We start from the raw sequence: 26302 nt of genomic DNA, 5'->3' as shown, positions 1-26302 counted from the left end.
ATTTCCATTTCATTTCATTTCATTTCATTTCCATTCATTACTTTTAATGCATATATAAAGTTCTAAAGTTGAGAAAAGAAAAGAAAATTCTCTTAAAATTTTGGCTTCATTATTTTGACATTTTTCAAATAAAATATATATTTTATTGACCTTAAAAAAAGAAGGGGTGTCATTTTGAGTTGCTGTTAGATTGTTAAACAAAAAGGTTATGTGTCTTTTTATACAGTTTAGGTACACAACTGGTTTCCTCTGTAAATGACATTAATTGTATTAGCTTTAATATAGCGTAGGATTGAGATTCTGAGTTTTCAAATGCCTAATATTAAAACCCAGAACAAAACACCTTGTTTTTGATGTCACAATCCCAATGAATTAATCAATGATCCAAATAAATAAATTATCACTCCTCTCAAATTGTGTGCTAAAATGGCTTTTGTCTCACCAATAGAACTCAAAACAAAGAAAATTAGATACAGATCGACAGACACGTTGAGTGGAATCTGTTGCTGCTAGAAGAGCGCTCAGATGGACGACATGGAGAAAATGGTCTGAGGACAAATTTTGTGAACAGAACAGCTATTTGCATTGTGGGATGGTAAAAATAATTTCCGTATGCTGCTGTGTCTGAAAGTTAGGTCATATGCGGTCACAATAAAAGCCATGAGGCCTGCGTTTCAATAAAAGCAACCCGTGTTCATGGCGTGTTACACAATTTTCAAGCTCAAGTGCAAGTATAGATCTAAATACAGAAACAAACCTTATTCGCCTGCAGTCTGAGAGGGGTCTGAAGTATGTTGATGCTCAGAATTAACCCCAGCAAGTGTTTGAGGTTGTGCTGTGAAGAGTCTTTGTAGAGGTCATGGTGGTGGATCAGCTTCAGTCACAGTAGCTTTAGTTGGAACTGGATGAAAAAGGTTTTTACTTTGCAGAATGTTCGGCTTCTCCACCTCCAAATATGGGTTCTAGTTCGCCCTGGTGTTTTTTTGTATGTTTGCTGTGTTTTTATTTTTACATTTCTTCGTCATTATTTTTACAGCATCTTCAGTTTTCACACTGGTGAATATCATAGAATTGACTGTTTGTTTATCCTCTGTTTGATGAATTTCACCTTGAATAAAGGTTGGTTCTTCTAAAGCAGTGAAAAGTCATTCAATTTCAGACTTTACTTTCATTGCAGACATTTTTAATATTTCTAAATACTTACATCAGAAGTGGGTATTTTTTGTCCACCTAATTTAAAGATTAGTTATCAATGTTTTCTTTTCTTTTTTTTTTAGAAGCAAGGATCACTTGAAATACGATGACATGCCTCAGATCAACATCTTTAAACTACCTATAAGAAAATGTTGTTTTGAGCTCCAGTCAAGGCTTGGCCCTGTTATGTTAATGCCAAAGAAAGAAAATTAGAGAAGTCGGCAGAGTCCTCGAAGGTCCTTGTGCAAGAAAAATGACAGATTTGCTTAAGTTTCACCTCAACGGAGGGGGGTTGAAGGTCACAGCGAGAGAAGGCTGAATCAACATTTGGTGTTTCTTTTTGACCCATTTTCTTTTATCTCCTCTTCTCCATGTCCTGAAAGACAGTATTTTTATGAATTATTTATCCATGTTGGAAAGTGTTAAACTTGTGATGTCCTTGTCCTGAGTCTTATCTCCAAGGGCATCATAAAAAGCTGCAAAGAGGAAAAAATACATGAAAGTAACAGACGGTATGGTCATAAAATAGCCTCCCACAGCATTTAATTCCTACTACATGCAAATGTAGTAGAAGAAAAGATCTCTCTCTCTCTCTCTCTCTCTGATATTGGATGTATCTCGTTGCCTCTCTTCTCTATACAGTAGAGATGTAGAGATAAGTGATGTAAACATACCTGTTTAAGTAGATTTGATACACACTTAAACATGAGGTAAAATCCCATAGATGTAAATGTATGCACATGAAAAGCAGACAAACTTGCTTTAATCTTTTTCATCATTAACATTCTTCAGGTCATACCACCATTTTATACCCCACTACTGCACACATGATGTTCCCATCCATTGCATATTACTTTATTTGATTTGGTAGCTACAGTATTTTTGATGGAGTGAATGGAGGTAATAAAAATTGTCTCAGATAATCATAAGATGCCCAAATCTTGTGCAAAATTGTGTTTAGTTGTGCAGTATTTCATGTTGCTCTCTATTTCCGTTGATGGCAATTTTGGTCCACAGACTCTAATGAAACAGAGGAAATTATAACCGCCAATAAAGCCAAAAGTAACCACCCAACACTTTAAGCGTCTTTTTTAAAAAAAAAAAAAAAATTCTGAGTCTTTTGAAAGTACTGATGTGGCGAGGGGGCCAGAGCTCAGCCCACTCCTGCCTTACCAAGTGAGATTCACAGCCCTGCATCAGCTGATTTGTATAGCGGCAATCCTGCTTTGTGGGTCAGTGGAGTGATGTAATTATGGCGTGTAGTTCACGTGACCAGCCAACTCAGGATGCACAAGTGTAAAAAAGACTCCGAAATCCAACAACAAGATTGCTGCTTTATTTTTTTTTTTTTAAAAAGGGTCCTGGGAAACTTACAACATAGATTTTATGCGCAGTGCAGATATCATTGCTGTGCAACAACCAACATATGCAGAATATAGATCAAAAACTGAGGCTAAAATTCATACTCATCAAATAATGCCAGATAATATTAATGAATAGAAATAGTTTAGACAAAGCATTGACTGATTTGATTAAGCTACAACATTCAGAAGGTAAGGGGGGGAATTGGTCCTAAAAGTCAGTGTAAACTTTGGCCTGCTTGTTACCGTTACAATTAATACATTCTGCTATATTTAGTTTATTTTAAAGTTGGACATTTATTCTGATAATCTCACACCCAAGTTAACAGTGCTCTTGTTTTAATTTAAGTATTAATTAAGAAAAACCTCTTGGGCATTTCAGCGGTAGTGAATATCTCCACGTCAGAATTCAGTAGGTCTAAAAAATGTTCTTTTCACATATGAAATCCAATGGTAGTTGTCCTCAATCAGTCAAATTCACATGTAAAATCTCTGATTTATATAACAAAGTGCCATGGTGAAAGGATTATGAGTGTTTCTGTTTGCTTAAATATGCAGGTATTGCTAGCCACACACCTATAACTAATCTTTCAACTATCTGACCTACTGGATGACCAGTGAATGCCGGATGGTAAACTGTTTAATACATTGAAGCATATCGGCATGTCGTTTTTGTTGACAATAACAACCAACAACAGCAAGAAATACATCCCAAATGTCAAAGAAATGCACAAATCTTTTATAATGGGAAAAAAAAATGTTGCAGACAATATTTCCAAACTAGCTCTGAGCAATAACAGTTACGGGAAGAGAAAATAGCACATCACGCCGTGATAGTAAACATACTCCTCTTTTATTATGATGATTATTTTCTCCCTAATGATAGTGCACATTATGAGACTTTTCATCCTTTCTTCAAGCATCGGTTCTACTAGTGAGCACATTGCAGCTAGGGCTCTTTTTTTTTTTTTGCCGCGTTTCTTGCCATTTGTTTGCTAAAAGTATTTGTTTTCAAGATGAATTGCTGCGCTGGCAGGCGAGATGACAGCCTACATGAAGATGATATTGAATTGATTTCTGAAATGTTGCAGAACGGACTAGTTGATGTGTACCACGAGACATGAATAATAAAAATTCTATTAAAAAGCTCTTGAATGGCTGACACTGGAATATTATTTGTGATGATTAATTTTCTTCAGTCATTATAAAAGGGAGTTGGCATCAGATTGCCTCTGACAAAATTGCTTTTCACTCCCTGGTGAATACCCTCAGTATGCTTTTTGAGAGCCTGAAACCATATTTCTCTGTGCAACATTATGTCAAGATAGGCCCTGGAAAAGACACTGCTCGTGTATCACCTTATTAGCACCATAAAATGTTCTCCTGCTTCAACAGCTGGATACTCTGAATTTATTCCATAATGAGAAGTGGGAGATTTGTACAGTCCAGGTTTTCTGTTTATATAAACAAAATTGCCAGAGTAATTATGGTATTATAAAATAACAACTAAGTGACTCTCTGTGGTGTGTTTTTCCACGTAATGAATTTGATTCACTGTTTTGTTTTTTTTTTTCTCTTTTTAAGGCGTGCAGGCTGACAGTTTGTTGCTTCAAAGCTGTCAAGATTTCTGAAGCAAATTATTCCGTATAGCAGCTGTTGTTGTCTAACTAATTAATTTGCTCCGTACGATTGTACTGAACGAATTCTTTACACTTTTCCAAGTGCGACAATTTGCATTTCTAATTATTTTTATTTGCAGCACAAAACACTCCTAACTAACTGCTGCAGTTCTGTATCTGCAAAGGCTGCAAACCCGAGTGCAAACAACACAAATAAACAGGTGCACTTAAAACTAATTAGAGAGTTTCCATATTTTAGTCTGGAACATGTTTGGTAAGATGTTTCACAAATGTTCATTTTTTGTTTTTTATTAACTTTGTTTATTCCTTGGAGATAAAAGAACACAAACAATCTTCCTTATGTTTTCTGCATGTAACAGTTTAAATAAAGAAGAACGCATTTTAAAATATAATCCGGTTTTAGTTTGAATGCGACATTGTTCTCTACGTTCTGTTTTGTCAGCAATTATGAAACTACGACTGAGCCAATTGGAGATACTGTGACCAATTTCCAATTCGGATTTTAGCCAGATGTAATTTCTCTTTAAACCCTGTAAACAGCAACAAAACACATTTCTTCTCATTTCTGGGTGAATAGAAAATTTAACTATGAATAGAATTTGTCATAAACCAATGATTTTCAATGAAATAGCCCAAAATCTCTCATACTGTTGAGAGACGAAGCGCTATAGCTCTCTGTGTCACTGAAAATCTATGAGTACAGTAAATTTCTCCACTTAATGGGACAGAGATAACTAGAAATATAACCGTGTCCAAATAAATCACATTATATTTCATTTATTCCTTATCAAAATAGATTGCATCCCAGACTTTTTTGCAAAAACAAAATGTAGCAGCGCCCCATATCACAGGATAATAAATGGTTTCCAACAAAATATCTTTAAAACAAAAAGGAAAAAGCGCAGATTTTCTTTTATGCACAGATTTTTAAGTTATTTATTCTTTCAGGATGCTGTAGAAATATTTCTGTGATTGGTCATTAATTTTTCATAGCAGGGCCAGAAGTGATGTCAAACTGCGTGTGTAAAAGAGAGAGAGGCTGGTCTTACACAGCTCTGCAATAAAACAGGATTTCAATAATATTTCAAAACAAAGACCCCATTTCTCACTTAGGAACCATTTCCACACCAGCATTTTGTCGTCAGCGCAACCTGTTAGTGCTTGCACGTGGTACCATCAGAAATAGATTGAATTTTTCCGTTTTCAACCATCTGATCGGGTAATCACCCAATTCCAGTTTTTCAGCGCATCTCTGCTTACAATTGTCTATTTGAGTGATCAAATCATTTTCCTTCTGCTCTTGTTCATCTATATTGTGCTCAGAAATGCAATGGTTGCGAACCTGACAATAAAAGAACAGGCACGGGTTTCTCTGAGTTAACTCCCCGCTGTTTTATCTTGTTTCAGAGCTACTCCAGTCAGGGCAGAGGCAGCGGCAGTGGCGGCGGTGGAGGAGGAGGCGGAGGAGGAGGAGGGGGCACAGGGGACGAAGACTACGAGATTCCCCCCATCACGCCTCCAAACCACATCGACCCTTCTCTACTTCACCTCGCAGAGCACGAGTCGGGCTACCCCTTCCACTCTCTGCCTCACAACGGCTTGCTCAACACCTACTCCTATCCCGAGCTGCCTGCCCTCATGATGTCCAACATGCTGGGTCAGGACACTCACCTCCTCTCTGGGCCTATGCACTCGGTGAGTTGGTTCCCCTCCCTCCTTCCCCCCCATTCCTCATTTTAGCTGTGGGCCTTTACGCGAGTCAAGAACTGTGCTACAGTTTAGAATCAGACTTCATGATCAGGGCATTGGAAGTCAGCCAGCCAGTCTGAAACACTGACATGCTCCTTTAATAGAAAGTTTGGTCTGTTTGCAAGTCTTGAAGAGTTTTAAACAGGAAATTATAAAAATCCCCTGCGTTTTCTTCAATACTTGTAAACGACTGTACAAAAGAGATTTACCTGTCAAAGAGTCAAATTGTGCAGTTGATGGCCAAAGAAGATGATTAGATAAACTCTGTAAACGGCACCCTGCTAATCACAGAGAGAGACCCGCTTCCTCCTTAGAACGCTGACCTTGACGGCGGAGCTTCTCGAATTCATACCCAGAAAAAATTCTCCAGAAAAACAGGAGGAATAACACTCCGCTCTACATATTTTATCAGGATAGCTGGGTAGCAGGTTTCGAACCAAACATCTTGATGAGAATGCGGGGTATCCCACGTCAGCTACTTTTTCTTTTCAAAGAGATTCGGGGTGTACTCGCTACACGCCTCCCCACCAGCACCACCGCCGACACCAGCCCTACCAGTGCAGCGACTATCTTTTATGTTAAACATGCCTCTGACCGAACATGTAAACACCTCTGGCGAACACGTTCAAAAGCTTTAATCATGGAATCGAACCAGATGAATTATAAATGGCCCCCGTGGTGAATTATTCAGCGTTATATACTTTCATCTGACATAAATATTACTTATTTCTCTCTCCCCTCCGTAATGAATATTTATGCCTTAATGTGAGTATCCCTGGCATTTATCCTCTGTTAATCAGATCTTGTGTGATTTTCAGAATCAAACTGCATAAATTGAAAACTCTTCTTTATTTTTTTCTTTTACTGGGTAGTGGTGAAGGTCTTTAGGATTAGGTCATTAACTACTATATAAATTAAATCCCTAGGTCATGTGAGTATGTACATAGTCGGTTTTTAAATCAAAGAAAGGTGACTAAAAAGGTTGAATTGATAGAAAAGTGCATGTGTAGATGCATCCACCATTGCAGCTATAGCCTCATGTCTGGGGTTATTGTTCTTCACCACACTCTTGAGCCTGGATCATTTTTTAACCAGGATTTATTTTTAAAATATCTTTACCTATCCTCCTATTAACTCTGACCAGCTTCCCTGTCCCCAATGAAGATAATCATCACCGCAGAATGATGCTGCCACCACCACAGGTGTCACAGTGAGGATGTGGTGGACATGGTAGTTCAGTTTTTTTTTTGTCATATTTAATGTTTTGATTGAAGCCAGAAAAGTTTTGGTCGATTTTTCCTCGAGGGAAGACTTCTAATGGCATTTTGACGCACAGGATTTCATTTGGATGTATCCAAGCAAAATAGACCCAATACAAATACTTGTTAGTATTTTTGAACAACAACAAAAAAAAAAAACAAATAAAAGAAAACCATCCATCCTTCTTCAGCTTCAATTTTGTCTTACGTAATTTCAGATAATGGCTAACAACGTGCCCCATTTTGGTAAATAACTCTTTGAAGGCAAACACGGAGGGAGCAGCCGCTTCCTAAACAGCTTTTGTTTCACCTTTGCAATTATTTATTTCCAAATAGCCCTTCAGGGTAATGTTCCATTTTCTTATTTCACACCCCCTTTTCTCATAAATGAACCGTCATCGCCATAAATCACTGCACAAACAGAGACTTGCACACACTGAGAAGGGTCCAGAGATTTATGTAACACATTCATGTTTCCCACTTCCACATTTTAGTACTACTCTTGCAGAGCCTGGCTAATAATAGCTGCTATTAATATTTCCTGTTGCCTAGCAACCACGGCAAGTAATAGCTTACTCTGGAAAAATAGATGACCGATAAGGAAGAAGGAGGGGCTGCGGAGGGCGGTGGGGGGTTCGATTCATTTATTATCTCCCGGGACAAGAGGAGCTTATTTCTGAGGCTGAGGAATTGGAAACTAGGCTGTATATTGAGAAATATTTTAAGGCAATTGGAGATGACGTTATTTTCATTTTGCTTCCATTAGGGATGTTTCATTTGATGTTTCCCCAGCAAAGTCAATTAACCTTAATTTCATACTGATAAAGGCATAATAAGGAAGATTGAATTTATGTCTGCTGCATGCTTAAAGAATAATGAGTGGGGGATGGAAATAGGCTCTCAATAAAACCGGAGGTCAGAAATGAAGCAAAAAGCCCCTCTCCTCTCTTGGCATTGACTAAAGCGTACAATAACCTCAGAAAATTGGAGGAGATAGCTGGAAAACTCGAACCCTAATCATTCAGCAGACTTCTTTTACTGATGCAAAAAAAAGACTGAAAATAAAGCAAATGAAAAGTCGACAGCGTTACCTTAAGGATACACGTCTTTTCAATAGCTGCTATCCTTCAGCACACATTTAAAAGCCTCCTACAAGTACAAGCTCAGCTGGAGCAACAGATACGCTTCATCTCATGGGATGTTGTTGCTGGTTTTTGTACAACATTTAGCCCGAGGCTAAAGCTCTGTAAACTTCACCCTGCTTTGGGATTCTCTTTTTCAGCATGCATCGATCCCACAGCAAACAGAGTTAAATCATTACAGGATTGAGAGCAGTGGATTGACTATCATGCTGCAAAAATATAGATATTTTTGTGTGTGTATGCGCGGGGGTGTGCGTGTGTTTGCCGTTGTAGCTTTTAATGTTTCTGCTGGCTTAGAGGTGACAAAATGACAAGATCTAGAGGAAGGAGATGTATATTCTTTGGTGTTATCAGTCAAATTTTCTGTTTTTTGAAAATTTATAACTCCACAAAGAGGTAAAATATTGGCCCATTACAAATGCAACATGGAGATACAGGTGCATCCCAATAAATTACAAAATTACTAGTAGGAGTTAATTTATTTCTGTGATGCAAATCAAAAAGCAAAGCTTATGCATAGATAAATATTTCAAGCATTTTTTCTGTTAATTCTGGCATATTCGTTCGCAGAGTGATATGTCCAAACTAATAAATAGCTGAGTGGAAGGAAAACAAAAAGAGTCCTCTTCTCAGATGAACATAAATTTAGCAGTTTATTTGGAAATGAAGACTCCTGACAAGAGGAAGAGTGGAGTGGTACAGAATCCGAGTTGCTTCAGGTCCTGTGTGAAGTTTCCACAGTAAGTGAGGATTTAGGAAGTCGATGCATCTGATCGTGCTGGTCTGTGCTTTATCAAGTCTAAAATTAGCACAGCAATTTATCAGGAAATGTTGGAGCACTTCATGCTTCCCTTTGCTGTTGAGCTGTATGGAGATGTTAAACCCCACAGCCTCCATGCAACTCCACATTGATGCAGCAATTCATGCAAAATAAGTTATAGCTGGAAGCATAATCATTACAAAATGCTTGAAGTATGTCCCCTGCAATTATTAAAAGCATATATATATATATATATATATTTTTTTTTTACCAGAAATAGATTCACATTTTGATTAAGTCCTAATTACTTAAGAAGCACCTGTGTTGTACGTGCGTTCATTTTTTCCATGTGATCCTCTTTGTTGCGGTTGCATCGTTTTCTTTATAATTCTCGCTGCCAGTTTTGAGCTTTTCAAGAGTTTCAAATTGCAGGAGTGCAGCAAGGTGGAGCCTCAGTGCTGGCATTTTAGATTATAGAGCTGTCTGTCAGAGATGCTACTGCATTCTCCCAAATGCTGACCTGTTCTGTCAGCCTCTCTGAACCGAAGCAGAAAGAGCCAAGTCCTGTATGACTGGCTGCTGTGAAATGTAGCAGCCTGTTGTGCGAGTACTCGCTGCCAAGGGAGAATTCCCGTCTCGCCTGCAGCTTTCAGTGTTTCTGTCATCTTCGGTGCCGGGGTAAAAGGTGTCACCCAGGGGTCTCATGTTCAACAAGTCTCCCTGTCGTTCAGGTTCGCGCCGCAGTGCATGCGGAGGAGGAGCTTCCAGACCCATTGGGGAAGGGGAGGGGGGTGTAGAAATAAATATCAGAGATCCCTCGCCAGCTGGCACTAATAAGATTTTGAGGAACAGTTAGTAGAAACAGCCCAAATGTGGAACCTTGAGGGGTGCCAGTGTGTTAAATATTGAAGCAGTGGACCAGCCCCTTTCTCGTTACGACCATAACGAGGCTGGTTGGAGCTGGAAGGGGGCGAAAAACCCCTGCTGCCTTAAAAGCGGCTGTCAGTTTTCATAAGTATATGGTGTAAATTAACTCGGATGACTCCTGGTGAGGATTTTGTTTTGAGATATTTGGTTCTAAATGGATATTCTTGGCAGGGTAATGTCTGTCTAACATCTCCTTACTAAGAGACTCTTAACATCCTGCTGTGTTTAAAAAAGTAACAAATTCAGCCAATTCTGGGATATGTAATACAAGAAACAATCGTAAAGGGTGTGGATATTGGTTTGGTGCTTAAGTTTTTGATTCATACAGTATCTTATAAATAAGGTTAAGTCGGTCTCATAAAGTGCTTGTCCCCGTCTATATTATAGGCCTTTTTTTGTGAAAGTAAGAAAAGGAAGTTGTTCCCGAGTCACCATGTAATTGTGTGAACAGAATCAACTAACTAAGATGAAACGTCTGACGAAAAGTCTCTAATTTCAGTTTCAACTCTGTTGGTAACTGCTTGATCTTACAATGTATTTGCACAATTTGTGCTGCAAGTTGTGCTTATTATGTTTGATGATCTCTGATTGCTTATCCAATTGATCACATTTCTACTTCATATTCCAGATGATGACAAAACCAATGGTCTTTATTTATAAATTAAACCAATGAAAAATGCCCAGAAGGTTATTAAGTCAGTGTAACATATAAAATAATTGTTCCAGTTTTCCTATTGTATCTGGACTACTAAATGTTGTTGTTGTTGTTTTCCTTCTTTCTAAGGTATAATTGAAAGAGCAATCTTTTTCCACTGCAGGCTTTAGACAGATCCCATATGACCTGTTTGCTCTGCTGCCTCTCGCTCACATCTCTGCGACGTTCCTAGATAAATCATGTTTTGTAAGAGCAGAAATATTTTCTGTCATGACTTTTCCTTTCACAAAAAAGACAGATGCCCTTCAGTGTCACATTCCACAGCGGAGGTGAACAATGTGTCTTGTAGCTGTCAAAATAAATGACAGCGAGATAATTGGTGGGGCTCTCCTGTTTCATTTATACTCAAACAAATAGGCTCCCAAAGAGAATTGCTCTTTCAAAATAGCAAGGCTTTGTTTTGTTGTTCCTTATTATTGGCACTGCAGAGTGAAGTAATGAAGATGAGCATTAACGGACTGAGCATTAAAAAACAAGCGCACATTTACTGCGAATCATGAATATTCATGACACTATATCAAATAACCTTAGGCAACTGTTACAACTAATGAATATTTAAGCCAGCGTGGTTGCAAAGATTCGAATGCTACATCCGACTTTCTGGGACCATCATGTGTAAGTGTAGACAATTAGGACTGACATAAACAGATTTTAATACGTATCTGGAGAACAACTTTCCCGGTTGTCACATTAGCTACGGGCTATTGGTGCATCAATACGAAAAACAGAAGGACAACAGTGTGAAAAAAAACCCTGTTAATAATCCATTGAAGTGCTTAAATGATTAGTGGAACAATGGTGTAGTCAAAACATTATTTGTCAGCAGTCATATTTCACTGAAATTCAATTTATTCTTCATTGTAAACCTTTGAAATAAACCAGTGTTATGTTTCTCAGAATTGTAAATTAGCTACTTCTCAGGTTTGAACTGCGTTTTTGGAAGAAAATCCAAAGTGAATGGGGGAGATATTGGAAAATTTGTTAATTGCGATATACTGTTTACATTTTCATATAATTCCTTTATAAAGCCCAGAGCTTCTGCACATGTTAAAGTTCCTCACTGGCCACTATGAGAGGGCCTCGGCTGCTTCCTTCAGAGGGCTCGACGTCGGTGTCTCGTCCTCTTCGTCTCCACCGCAACGCTAATTAGGCCCACCACAAAGTCAGCCTGTGGGGATAATGTCCCATTATTAGAGTCATTTGTTTCAATTAGCCGCTCTGTGATTCTACAATAGCACTACGCAGCCCAGTGCAAAGAAGCCATTACTCTCATCCAAGGAACCCAACGAGGTCTGGGCCAAGAAAGTCATAGATACCTGCTTCTGCCAGCGTTCTTTTTTGTCATGAAGCGGTGTGAGGTGGAGTGGTGAGGCAGATGCAGCGGACCCAGGTATGATGAATATGATGTTTTTAATGATAAATAAGTCCAACAACGAACAGCACAGTCCAAACAACGAGCAGCAGGCACAAGGACACACTGACAACGAATAGACGAGGACCCGACGAGGAACAAGGGACACAGGTGGAGTTAAATACACGGGAGGGTAATCACAGAGACGAGACACACCTGGGAACAATCAAGGGGAGGACAGGACAACGAAGAGACGCAAGGACACAAAAAACTCTAAATGAACACAGAAAACACAGATCCTGACAGTACCCCCCCCTCAAGGGCGGCTACCAGACGCCCAAAAAAAAAAAAACCACAACAAGGGTGGGCGGAGGGGCGCTGGACGGGGGGCCAGAGTCCAGAAAAACAAAAAACTACCCACCATCGTGGGCGGAAACACAAGAAGGGCCAAGAGTCCATAAACAAACAAAAAACTACCCACAGGGTGGGCGGAGGCAAAGGAGGCGGGAACCACGGAGGTGGTCCGGTGGTCGTCCGCGGCGGCGGGAACCACGGAGGTGGTCCGGTGGTCGTCCGCGGCGCTGGAGGCGGGAACCACAGAGGCGGTCCGGCGGCCGTCCGCGGCGCTGGAGGCGGGAACCACGGAGGCGGGAACCACGGAGGCGGTCCGGCGGCCGTCCGCGGCGCTGGAGGCGGGAACCACGGAGGTGGTCCGGCGGCCGTCCGCGGCGCTGGAGGCGGGAACCACGGAGACGGGAACCCCGGAGGCGGGAACCACGGAGGCGGTCCGGCGGCCGTCCGCGGCGCTGGAGGCGGGAACCACGGAGGCGGTCCGGCGGCCGTCCGCGGCGCTGGAGGCGGGAACCACGGAGGCGGTCCGGCGGCCGTCCGCGGCGCTGGAGGCGGGAACCACGGAGGCGGTCCGGCGGCCGTCCGCGGCGCTGGAGGCGGGAACCACGGAGGCCGTCCGGCGGCCGTCCGCGGCGCTGGAGGTGGCGATGAGTCCCGGGGGCCGCCCACAGCCGGCGACGACGAGCCCCCCGAGGCAGGGTCTCTGGTGGAGCACAGGGGGTCTCGGTCGGAACGCAGGGAGTCTCGGTCTCGGGTGGAACGCAGGGAGTCTCGGTCTCGGGTGGAACGCAGGGAGTCTCGGTCTCGGGTGGAACGCAGGGAGTCTCGGTCTCGGGTGGAACGCAGGAGGTCAGGGTCTCGGGTGGAACGCAGAGGGTCTCGGGAGTCGGGGTCTCGGAGGGAACGTAGAGGGTCTCGGGAGTCGGGGTCTCGGAAGGAACGTAGAGGGTCTGGGTCTCGGTAGGAACACAGGGAGTCTCTGGAGGAACACAGGGAGTCTGAGTCGGAGCGCTGGGGGTCTGGGTCTCGGAAGGAACACTGGGAGTCTCGGAAGGAACACTGGGAGTCTCGGAAGGAACGCCGGCTGGAACGCCGGCTGATTCGGCCTCGGGTGCGCCGGCTGGAACGCCGGCTGATTCGGCCTCGGGTGCGCCGGCTGGAACGCCGGCTGATTCGGCCTCGGGTGCGCCGGCTGGAACGCCGGCTGACTCGGCCTCGGGTGCGCCGGCTGGAACGCCGGCTGACTCGGCCTCGGGTGCGCCGGCTGGAACGCCGGCTGACTCGGCCTCGGGTGCGCCGGCTGGAACGCCGGCTGACTCGGCCTCGGGTGCGCCGGCTGGAACGCCGGCTGACTCGGCCTCGGGTGCGCCGGCTGGAACGCCGGCTGACTCGGCCTCGGGTGCGCCGGCTGGAACGCCGGCTGACTCGGCCTCGGGTGCGCCGGCTGGAACGCCGGCTGACTCGGCCTCGGGTGCGCCAGAGCGAAGCCTTGGAACCGGCCGCGGAGGCGAGCCGCAGCGAAGCCTTGGAACCGGCTGCGGAGGTGACAGCTCCGGAAGGCGACGAGGGGCCGGGTCCACCGGCGGCTCACGTCGCTGTCTCCGGGCGGCCTGGGGTGCGCCTGCTGGAGGTGCTGGTCCCGGAACTGGAGCAGGATCTGGGCTGGTGGAGAAACTGTGTGGCTTGGGAGGCAGAGGTTCGCCAGCCATGACGGCTAGAGCCGCCATACGCTCCCACTCTGCCTCCCTCTGCAACTCCACCAACCCCGGGTGCGGAAAGCGAGGAACCCAGTAGTCCAGCAGCAGTCCCAAGCGGATGGCGAAACCGAGGCGTCGGATGGCAGCGTACGGCTTGGCCATTGCCTCCTCGTACTCTCTGATCGTTTCCGTCAGCTCCCTTAACTCCTCCGGGTCCATGGTGGAAAGTAAGAATAGCGTGCCTCACCGTTCGGTCTGGTCGGGTCCTACTGTCATGAAGCGGTGTGAGGTGGAGTGGTGAGGCAGATGCAGCGGACCCAGGTATGATGAATATGATGTTTTTAATGATAAATAAGTCCAACAACGAACAGCACAGTCCAAACAACGAGCAGCAGGCACAAGGACACACTGACAACGAATAGACGAGGACCCGACGAGGAACAAGGGACACAGGTGGAGTTAAATACACGGGAGGGTAATCACAGAGACGAGACACACCTGGGAACAATCAAGGGGAGGACAGGACAACGAAGAGACGCAAGGACACAAAAAACTCTAAATGAACACAGAAAACACAGATCCTGACATTTTTCTTTTGTTTTTTTCACTGGCGTGTTCCCCCCTGTAGGACTCATTGATAAATAGGTTGCAAAATGAAAGTGGAAAAAACTTTATGCATTTATTTCCGAATGCTTCTGAACACTAGCTGCGTGGCAGTTTAAAAAAAAAAAAAAAAGAGAGAGAGAGAGATTTTGTTCTTGTCTTGGTTTTGACTGAAAACTGATTTTTACAGGCGTTGTTGACTCTTGAGCTTTGACCGCCGAGAACTATATGTTCTTGTTTCCTTTTACATGCTTAGAGCTTTGTGGTTAACTGAATTACCATCCTTCTACTATATACTTACGGAGCTTTATACATTTTTAGCCAGCAATCAGGTTAGTTTCTAAGCATGAACCTCTATTTTCTCCTCAGCTCATACTTTTCCCTCATTATTTTAAAATTCTTGTGGCAAATTTGAAGATTTTTTATTGCTTTCTAATCACATCTGTGGACAAAGAAGGCAGATTGCTTTGACAGGAGTTCCTCCAATATACCATCTGGGGATATGTGAAACAACAGTCCGCCACGGCAACCAATGGTCTTGATGAAACTTGTTTGTGCCGTTTGGTTCTTGCATTGTTGTTCGCAGCTGGAAGCTGGAAGAGTCGTCTCGTTACGGGTTCCGGAAACTGATAATCTTTCCATATGAAAAATGTTATTTGTGAGGCTTCTGAAATGAGATGTTAAACTTTGAGGAATATGTCTATGATGATTTATATTTTTTCTGCCTATTTCAGCTGTAAAGTCTTTGAGGGCTTACGTCCTTCACCTTAAGTCGAAGTTAAGTCTCAAATCTCTGTTTACAGAAATTAACATTCTCTCTTCAGTTGCATACTATCTAGTCTGAATACAATATAAAAATAAGTAAGTGATGAATTCAAAGAAACATTCTTAAGTGTAATTCAAAAAAGGAACATTTCACTTGTTTATGTTTTTCATAATATTCAATTCGACATAAAAAGGTTATTATAAAGTGCAACGAATTATTTTGAATGCCAATTAATCTAAAGATACATTATTATATTAGAGCATACTGGGAATTAATATATTTACCTCCCACTCTAATTTACTGTCCACTTGACCACTAAGTCTAAGTGCTAGAAATATTATCAAATATGCACACGGTCCTCAAGGACTCACTGTGGATGTACAGTACCGAACAGACTTTTGGGACTGTGTTTACTGGGTCTGCCAACAGAGACAATAATACGCCCAACCAGAGGGTGGCGCCACACACACAAGGCAGATAAAGGCCACTGTATTAGCTCATGAGCAGAAGAAGAAATACAACAACAAAGCTTCTTTTTTTAAGAATTTCTATAAGAAAAGATGTTATTTTACATAACTTATCTCATAGGGACACCAAAGATATAAATGTACCATTTATGTTCATTAAAATCATTTTGTTCTTTCAGTGTTTTCTTTTTCTCCTACCCTCAACGGACAATGTATAAATTAGTATAATACCCTATCATGGTGTACAGAAAACTGTAAGTATGAGTGCAACACATTTGTTTTGTTAAGCACAAAATAATATAACTGGAAGAGAGTTAGAGAGTCCAGAAGACCCAAATAACCCAAAATTATGGATGGAGGAGATGTCAAACCATAAAGATATTCATAATTTTTTTTGTTTTGCTTCTTTTGATAAAGTTCAGTTTGAGAGATATCTGTGTAGTTATTGTAGTGGTACACCAAACATGGACAGATGAACCATGCTTCACCAATGTCCTTGGTCAATGAATTGAACACACATTTAACAGGAGAAAATATCCTTCTATGCCTAAACAGCTGTAGTTTATTTACTGTACATGTTTGCTCGATAGCAGTGTTAAATAAAAACAGGTGAGTTTGGAAGTTGTTGCCAACTCCTCCTTTTACTGGCACATACTGTGAAGACACATTGCAGGGAAATCCAGACCCACCATATATAACGTTACCATTACCATCATGGTAATTTTGTAATTTAATTTGTAATTTGTGTAAAAAACCTTAGCTCAGCGGAGACAACATTAATCAGTTACTCAATTGGTCTGAGCACTTACTGCCAAACCTTTCTATGATCTACCTTTTTCAACTTATTTTCATCCCATGAAAGAGAGATAACTCTTGAGTCGACATTAAATCTTAAGCTTTTGCTATTTAATAGCGACTCTAGATTATGTTTCAAACCTGACTCACCATAACTGATGTGCCCAACACTTTTCATCTTGTTTGTAAAAATTGTGAAAAATCTGTGTTAATATTGTTTATTAAAGGAGAGTTACACACCAATAAGCATCGATAACAAGTACAAATTTTTATTTGTTGTTCCATAACAGGTACATATTGCAAGACATATACTATATATGTATCCTTTTATATAGCATAGGATTCAAATGATGCAGCAGCACAAAATTACATACTTTTTACATTTTTAGAGTGAACTGTGTGGTGCTAAATGTGTTCGTGATATAAAAGATGCAGCTATAAGCCATTTGACATGCCCTATCATATAAAATCCTGATTGTGTTTACAATGTGACAATAATTACACATGTAAAACCTAAGTAAATTTTATACCCCAAAATGCGGTTATATATCCTAACATGAGGCTTTTTTAATCATTTCTGTGTTTTAATTCCACACAAAATCTGGTCACCAAACTCTGATATTTGCAGACATTTGCCAGCCTTCACAATCCTGCGTTTCATCTCCAAATGCGCCACAATGCAATGTTTTTAGTGTACCTTTCAGTCCTTTCCAGCACATAATGGAAACTTCGATTGATACCAAGAGGTTGCTGCCCTGTGATGCCTCTGTTGCCAGGCTCTCTCATTGGCTTTCTCCCCCCGCTGTGCACATGTTTACAAAGAGACATCACCAGCTAACATTAAAGGGTTCAAGTTGTCCCCTCAGGCTGTTGCTATGGAAATAACCCTGCAATGGTCGCTCATTCATGTTTGATTAATTGTTTTTTCCTTTCTGTGCTGTTTGCCCCTGCAAAGACCTCATCGTGGGGGCACACCATCTTAAAAAACAAACACCGGAGAAATGTGCTTTAATTATACCTCAGGACATTTTCTCCCCTTGCTTTAACATTTCATGGAGGCTGCATGGTGATTGAAGTCTTGGGAAATTTTTTTAGTGTTCAAACGCAATTGGCAGCAACTTATTAATAAATGTAAACAATTATAAAGGCATATTGTTTAGTCCTTTTCTTTGACTTACCTGGAGAGAAGATAAGCATTTTGCCCCTGCCCCCTTCCCCTCCCTCCTTAAATTGCACCACGTATTGCTGAGCTGCCGTAACCCACTGGGGCCAATTAGGATGCCAGCAGAGCCAGGAAGTGCATAGCAGATGCTTTTTGCCGCTGCGTATTTATTAAAATCCAATCTGCGGGGGCCCCCCTCCAACAGCTCGTTAAACTACCGTTAATCTAATTAGCTCTCACTTGCCACTGTTTTCACCACATTACCAAATACAAGGGCCTCGACTTTGCAATTTAGACTGATTAAGTGGGTCCAATGTTGTTAGGCAAAGCATGCGGGGAGGAGCTCCTCTGAGCTGTCAGTCATCTCCTAATGTCAAATAAATCAAGCAGCTGAGTTCGGCAGTGGCTTCGGGGTTACGTTTCAATCAAAATGTGCAGTTCCAGTTTTTACTCTCGCCAGCCATGCTGTCTGAAAGCTTGAGCAACGCACCCCACATTAGAGAGATCTTGTACAGTTTTTGATTAAACAAAATCAGGACCGCCTACAAATTTTTATAGCAGCCTCTTTTTATGATTTATATGAGTCCCACTCGCAGCCCGTTATGTCTTTTAGATTAGGATCAAGAATCTGGACTTCCGGTTCATTACTGTTTGAGCTGGACTGTGTTTTCATTTAACGAGTGCTGCTCTCTGGATGAGAGCTTGGTTCTGCTCGGAGATCTGTTGTAGTTCTGCTTATTGCATACAGATGGGCGGTTTAACTTGTAGCTGTAATTGCTTCCAGATGAGGTGGGTGCTGCTTGTATTTTAAGGCACATTTCAACTCATCTAGACCGATGTCAAGAAGGTGATGGAAATATGCAAGGTCAAGGCGATCGCAGGGAGGGGGAAAGGAAAACGTTTCGCAGGAAAATGTTCTTTTTTTTTTTTTAGCTGATAAACTGTTTATAAAAGAACTACTTTTATAGCAAACTTCAAAAATTTGGTTCCCATATGGAGGATAAACAAGCACGTTTAGTTTACAGAGCCGATCAGAGTTACAAACATCTTTGCAGCTTTGTTTATGGTCTCAGCACTTACTGCCAAACCTTCATATGAAAGCGTTTTTTACAGCATTGCATACAGGTGCACTTTGAATCGCAGGTTTCACATTAAACAGTTTCTTAATTTGAATGATGAAAAACTAAAATTTTAGGCTGCTTGCACTCTGCTGTTGCAGCTAAGACCTGTCGGTTTTAACCTGAATCTTAATCTAACATTAATCTCTGTTAATTTTAACGCTTACCTCTGTTATCCGATCATAGAACCTAAAAGGGCAGAAGAGCAGGCCAAGATAAATAAAAATGGTTCTCCATACCTCATATACAGTATATATGTGTGTGTTAATTTTATTAATTATTATTATTTTATTAAGACTCTTCTTAAATGAAGACTCTAACTTAATTATTTTTATGTAGTAAAAACTACATAAACTGTTTCTGGCCCTATGAACCCTCAAACAGTGGCTAGTGTAATTTGTTTTTGCTGTGATGTCATTATCATTTTTCACAGTTTTATTTTTGTACTTACTAACTACCTGGCCATCTGGGGAAGAAAGTGCTATATTCAGTATACAGCTTAAGTGACTACAGGTGTTCAAATAACTATTAGGGAATCCAGTTGGTTTCAATTCAAAGCAGAAACTGAAAACTGATATTAGAGATTTTTTTTTTTTTAGCAGGTTAAGCCTTTACATAGTGTAGCACATAGTGACATTTTTATCTGGTCATGGCAACCTTTACGGAGCTCTAAATTCTGCACCAGTAATGAATGTTTCGCACATGGGTTGAATTAAGATGTTTGTGCCAGAAAATGTTTCATTCTTCCCAGAAAAAAAATACAAACTTAGCTGGAAGTTGCGTATACAATAACATTAAATGCATAAAAAGCTCACTTTTATGCACTTAAAGACAATGCAGATATGCAGCCAAGTGTGTGGGGTATTGATTGATGACGGCCTACTTAAAATGCATCATTTGCATTTTCATGTTTAAGACTTAAAAACGGATGTCTTTATTTCGCATTTTGCATTCTTACAGTTTGTTATGTGTTATTGTGCTTTGAATAAAACTGAAGGGAAAAAACCCCTTCATGTTTGTCCATAGTGAGTCTTAGATGATTCACTATGGACAAAATGATGAAGGTTTAAGAAGATAAGATTAAGCTGAGTTTGACACAGAAGTGATATTGTACTGACAAATGCATTAACTAAATACGCATTTGACAAACAAAAAATGTTGAAATTCATTGTTTCCTGATTTCTGTAATCTTTGATTGGACTTCCTGAACTGCTGCTTTAAAGAAACACATGCAAATATTAAATATTATTAATCAGACCACTGAACAACCAGAAATCAGCCCCCAGCACAAAAAGAAAGGATGCCCACCATGTGTTTTTATAGTGATGCTTTCTCAACAACATTGTAGAATGTTAACAACCCCTGCTCCTATGTTTTTTATTGGTGATCCAAATTTTTATAACCATTTAGTCTGAGGTCCATGAAACTACGCCTCAGTTTTGATTCAGTCTTGTGTTGAGGATCTGCGGCTCATTTTAGTCTCACGGTCATCTCTTTGTATCTGCTCATCATCCCGGAGTTGCTCCTGTTCGCCTTTATGGGCCTTTTAAAATCACTGCTCCATGAAGCACTTTCCGTATCGCCTGTGACTGTTTGTGATGATCTTTATTAAAATTCATATTAAGAACGTTGTTGTTACTGGGCACTTTTCCACTCTCTCAGACTGTGCCGTCCTTTTATTGTGTCATTTTCCTTTCTCTTAACCTTGGCTGGTCTGTGCATCATTCTTGTTCTCGTTATCTTTTTTTTTCCCCCTACATTTGTATGTTTTTTTTTTTTGTTTTTTTTTGCATTAACTGTGTCTCGTTTTCATTTCATCTCACTTTTTTTTGTTACCTCTCTCTCACTTGCTTTCACTTCCTCACTTTCCCAGCCTCAAACTATTTCTCTCTTTCCCTCTGCTGTTTTGATAGTGATGCAGTTATCAGGCTGTCAATTCTAATCTTGTCTTGCCAGTGCAGCTCGGTCCATTCAGAATTACAGCTACCCCCTCCTCTCTATCGCTACCCCTCTCCCTCCCTTTTCCTCTCTCCCTCTCTCTCTCTTCACTTACCATCCCTTCCATCTCTTTCTCTCTCAGACAACAGAAACGCTGATGGGATGAGCAAGCAAAGGCTGACACTGTAGTTCAATCTTTTGCTGCTAAATTAGAAAGATGTGGACAAAATAAATTTAGACTGTGCAGGACATTGTGGTCTTATGTGGTAACTGTCATGTGCTGTTGCTGACCTTTTAGTGCAGTGTTCAAAGGTAGCTTTTTTTTTTTTAAATAATATTGTTTTTAGGTAGTGTGTTTTCTTTAGAATGGTTTTGAAAAGTTAACATAGTTTATACATGCAACCAAGGTGGAAAATAAAACTAATTAATTCAGATTATTTTGTGGGACCATCAATATAACCAAATAATGTTATCAGTCTATTAAATTACCATTATCACCTGTTAGCACTCGTATAGATATGGCTGCCCTTCTCACCTTCTAGGAGGCCATTATCATGCACAGTATAGAAATACAACATAGAAGCGTTCTGTCCGTCTTTAGCACGTCAGACGTCAGTCGATCATCTGGTTGCTTCCCACTGTCCTCTAGGTTCCCACAACAAAACAATTCAAAAATAGTTTAGTAAAATATTACCTTCAAGATTAAAGTGGAGACTTTTACACGTTCGCGCTGTTGCAACCATTTTGCCTTTGTGGTTGGGGTCCACTTGTTATCGCAGAGGGACGTGTCCTTTGAATCAATACAAAGTTGTTCATAATGATCAATATTTTTCTTGGATGCAACATTTTTATCCTGATGGGAATGGTGTCCTCCAGCACGACGATCCCCACATCCATAAATCACATGTAGACCCCGAATGACATACTCATGAATCAATCATGTTCCTTACTGTTATGATTACAGACTTGTAGCCTAAAATTAACCAAAACATGTTGCTTTAATAACTTACAGTGACGGAAATATATCCCCAGAAATTGATCTTCATAAAGTTGATCATCTGGTTGCTTTCCACCAGGACCAGGAACTCGTATCCATATACATTCAAACACTAATTCACAGAACGTCCCAGTCCTAATACCCGATCTAACAACAACATTTACACTTATATACTAACTTATGTACTTATATACTATACTATATACTAAAAATAGGAAAGGTTTCTTGTTGAATTGTCTTAAACTTATTGCAATAATGTGATACAATGTTGGTCAATCCTTACTAATACATTGCGAGCAAGTGAAAATATGCTATGCACTTAAAAAATATGTTTCAAGAACAGATTTTTCACAGTTCAATGTGTCTTTGCTTCTGGCTACAATAAATGTAAAACACAAATTTTAAACATGTCCTAACATGTTTTATTTAAATCTGAAAAATAACATACCTCTGTTGCAGCTACAATAATATGCCATGTAGATTATTACTGCTGTGACAATGTCATTTATAGCATTTTGTTTTGATTTTTACACATAGATATGACTCAAAAACAGCATGAATGAATTTCTGGTAAAATTGTAGCAGCCTTCTTTCAGTCCAGCAGCTTGAGGCAACATTTGGTGGTGAGGTAGATTAATTTGATTATCTTTCATCTAAATGACACTTTACTCAGCATTTTAATATCAGATAATATCAGTTTTGCTTCTGCTATAGTCAGACATTTTCATCAAATTCTCTGTATTATAAATGTTTATTAATGGCGCCACAGACTTCCTTTTTTTTGCTTATGAAAGAGTCTAATGTTGTTTCATTTATGACAAGTGATTTGTTGGAGGAAAACATGTGACTTCTTTTGCTGGCCAAACTAGAGGATTAAAATTAGGAAAGAATTTATTTTTAATTTACCCTCCTGGATTTCATTTGTTGTTTAATAAGTAAAAAAAAAAAAAAAAGTTTCACTGAAAGTTATGGACATGTTTGTTCAAGAAAGAAATATTACATGCCAAGATTGAGTCAGCGCAACACAAAAACACAGATAATAAATTGACGTTTCTAAAGCTTCAAGATTTAGTATCAAGAATTCAGCCCATCAGAATCGAAGAGCTTTGCCTTGACTCGGTTTTGGATCGATAAAGGTTCATTGCAGAAGAGGATTAGATGTATATCTCCCTACTGACAATATGAGAAACTATGTCTGAAGCAGCAACATGGTGGGCAAAATGAATGAAATACATGAAAAGTTCAGACTGTAGAACATTTTAAATAAACAAAATAATAGGCGAACACATGTAATGTTCTTGCTGTTTTCAGGCTATTTGTCCGCCATCAACTGATAATTAAGTAAAACTGCAATTCAGAAATTGCTGATGAACATCTTTGTCATCAACGAAATTGCACGTCTTTACATCATTACGTTAATGTTTACTAAAAACAGTTGTAAGTTCAAAAGTAAAATATTTAGACAAGCACAATTAGGCATGTACGCATTGATGTTTTATTCATTTATGTATGATATATCATTTAAAGGTAGTGAAATGTGTACAAACTTTTATTTTACTAATCTACTAATCTAATTTTCATCATGTAGGAAAAATAAAGAAGTTAACTACAGTATATCATTCATCTTTTCTCAGTAAGTCAGGCCTGTCTTCATTAAATTTTAATTTTTTGCCAGTCTTTCAGATTCGTTGAAATGTTACGCCTTCCTCTGCGCTCTACTGTATATATTGGAGTTCATGATTGTGGTTGTCAAATAATAAACAAGGAAATAAATGGAAGAAAAAGAAAGAGAGCCATGCTCCTTATTCTCCTGGTAGATTGCATGCAGCAGTGAGCTGCTGCTGTGTGTCATTATTTTCTCCTTCCATATGAATACATGTGAATTTTTCTTGGAGATTATTTATCCTCTTTCTTTCCTCTTGTTTTCTGTCATTCCATTAGCTCCTCTGTCAATTTATTCTATTTTCACATCAAAGGTTCGCTCGAACAGATGTTGTTTCAAACGCCTGTCTTCTGCCTCATTGCCTGAAAGTGAGGGGTGATTATTTTTTAATGAAACCGCATGTCCTCACACGCATAAAAAATATGAATATTACCTGTAATCTGTAAAACAGACAAGCAATGCTTTGGCATAACCCTGAGAGGAAACGTTCATTAATTTCAGAAACACCTCAAAAGCCATTTTGAAGTTTTTTTCTTTTCTTTTTTTTTCCTGTAGCTGGCAAATGTGCTCCCAAACCTTGAATTTTGATTAGTTAATTTCATGCAGTTTGTGTTTGGCAAATGCTTTCCTGAAACAATGTCGTTCTCAGAGGCAGTCCTGTTTTTCAGATGACAGTTAATGGGAGGAAACAAGGTTGTTACTTAATCTTGCGATGGAAATGAATGTTTCTAAATGTCCTCTTGCTGCATTTTGGTACATATGTGGGTAAATATTTTTTCTATGATTTGGCAAAACGCATTCTTCTTTGTTTGAATTTTTTAAAATCCTGGATCAGAGGAACAGGAGAGGAAATATCCTTCTGTCAGCATTTCTTTTATTATCACTCGTACAAAATGCTTGAAGTAATGGAGGTTTCTTTAGTGCCATTGCAACATTTTATCAATTAACTTTCTTCAAAACAACAAATCCACTCATGTATTTCTTACTTCAGAATAAGACAAGATAATACAAGCTGTCAAGCTTAATTAGGCAGGTCCCTGTTGAAATAACCACAAATGGCTCCTGAAGCCGGAGCATGTTGCGCGGCTTCTATGTTTAAAATAGAATATGGCTGCAGTGCATTACAGAATATAATTCTGGTGTCAACTATTGGCAAATCACCCCGTTTCCAAATTATAAAGAGAATGCTTTAAACATAAAGCACGACTTACATATATTTGGCAATATTGCAGTATTTTACTAATGTGAGATTTCAGGTCAAAGGATCTTGTTACAACCCTCACCGTATTTTTATACCATTTGTCATATGCATGCTTTTTAGTGACAGAAAAAAATAGGTTAATTCACATTTTTCTCATAACAATAACAAGATTTTCCCTTCATCTCGCTGTCTTTCTCCTTCTCTTTCGCATTCCATCCTTTACCTCACATGGTTTCTCCAGAGCACACAAGGCAATTTCCATACGGAATCACAAGCAGAATCAGGTGACCTGGATTTGACTCCCAGTCAAAACTCTACCTGGAAATGAAAATGTATTCATGTGTATTGGATGAAGCAGCACATTACTCTGATGGAAGTAGTTCTGCTTTATGAAAATGTGGGGACATTTCAGCATACTGTGTTATTACTGATATCATGTGCACAAAGACGACCATAAATGTAATCACTCCCTTTGTGTTTACATTTACGTTGTGCGTTTTTGTATTCATAATTGTTCACATGATATACAACCTTTGCTCTATCATTTTATCTCGCATCTTAATTTGCCAAACATTTAAGGTTAAATGTGTGCAAGTTTGTGAGTTGTTTTTTTTTCAGCTTGAGGCAGTCCATTACTCTCTTTTTTTATTTATAAGCCATTATCAAATGAATACAAACAAAACAAAGACAAGCAAAAGAACAAAAAGCTGCCAATACCAGAAAGAGAACACAAACAAAAAGTCCAAAATTTAATTGGAAAAAATCATCCTAAGTCCATGTGCACAACAAAACAGCTAAGCAATGCCCATGGATTAAACTCTGTCAATCAGGAAGAAAGAAATAGTGTCCACCATGTAAAGAGCGCGGTCAGACCTGCATTTTTTATGGTTATTTAAGCCTAGACAGGATTTATTTAGCTATGGGAAAATGTATCAAAATTTGGTGCAGTTTTGTCTTTGGGCAACATCCAAATTTTACCTAAGCAAAGACGCTGAAAGTCAGGAATTGCTTTGTCCATTCAATCAACCCTAACCACTTTTCAACTGCATCAAAACACCAGTTAAAGGAATTATGTAGAAATATGTTCACCTTTTGCTTTTCAAGCACATCTACAAGTTGCTTCGATGGAAGGCAGCATGAACTTTTCTATGTGAACTCAACAAAATCTTGCTCTGGAGGCGAGGTAGATACAATCCAGGGGGAGAAAAACAACATGGTCACATAAGCAGTGTGACACAGTCTGATTCAGAATTCAAAGCAATCCACTCACCAAAGTGGAAAGGCAAAAATAAATAAGTAAAATATAACCTTATGAAGTCTTCTACTCAGAAGACCACAAAAACAGAAGGCGGGTGTGCAGGGTGGCCCGTGCAAGAGCCACAAGCTGCTTAGTTTATTGTTGAGCTGCTTAAAAATAAAAGAATTCACAACGTGTAATTTTATTTT

General features: G+C 40.1%; 1 protein-coding gene across 2 annotated transcripts in view; it reads left to right on the top strand.

Annotated features, from left to right (window-relative positions):
* LOC102220182 (TOX high mobility group box family member 2-like) overlaps positions 1 to 26302 on the top strand; it is a 104790-nt gene that overhangs the window by 67328 nt on the left and 11160 nt on the right. For both annotated transcript variants that reach the window (XM_005808933.2, XM_023341296.1), the window contains one exon: positions 5603 to 5890. In XM_005808933.2, coding sequence (XP_005808990.1) covers positions 5603 to 5890 — 288 coding nt within the window. The remainder of the gene's footprint in view (positions 1 to 5602; positions 5891 to 26302) is intronic.

This window comes from Xiphophorus maculatus, chromosome 1 (genome assembly GCF_002775205.1).
Source record: "Xiphophorus maculatus strain JP 163 A chromosome 1, X_maculatus-5.0-male, whole genome shotgun sequence".
NCBI lineage: Eukaryota > Metazoa > Chordata > Actinopteri > Cyprinodontiformes > Poeciliidae > Xiphophorus > Xiphophorus maculatus.
Note: the sequence above shows the minus strand (reverse complement) of the source record. Positions and strands in the feature narration are given on the sequence as shown.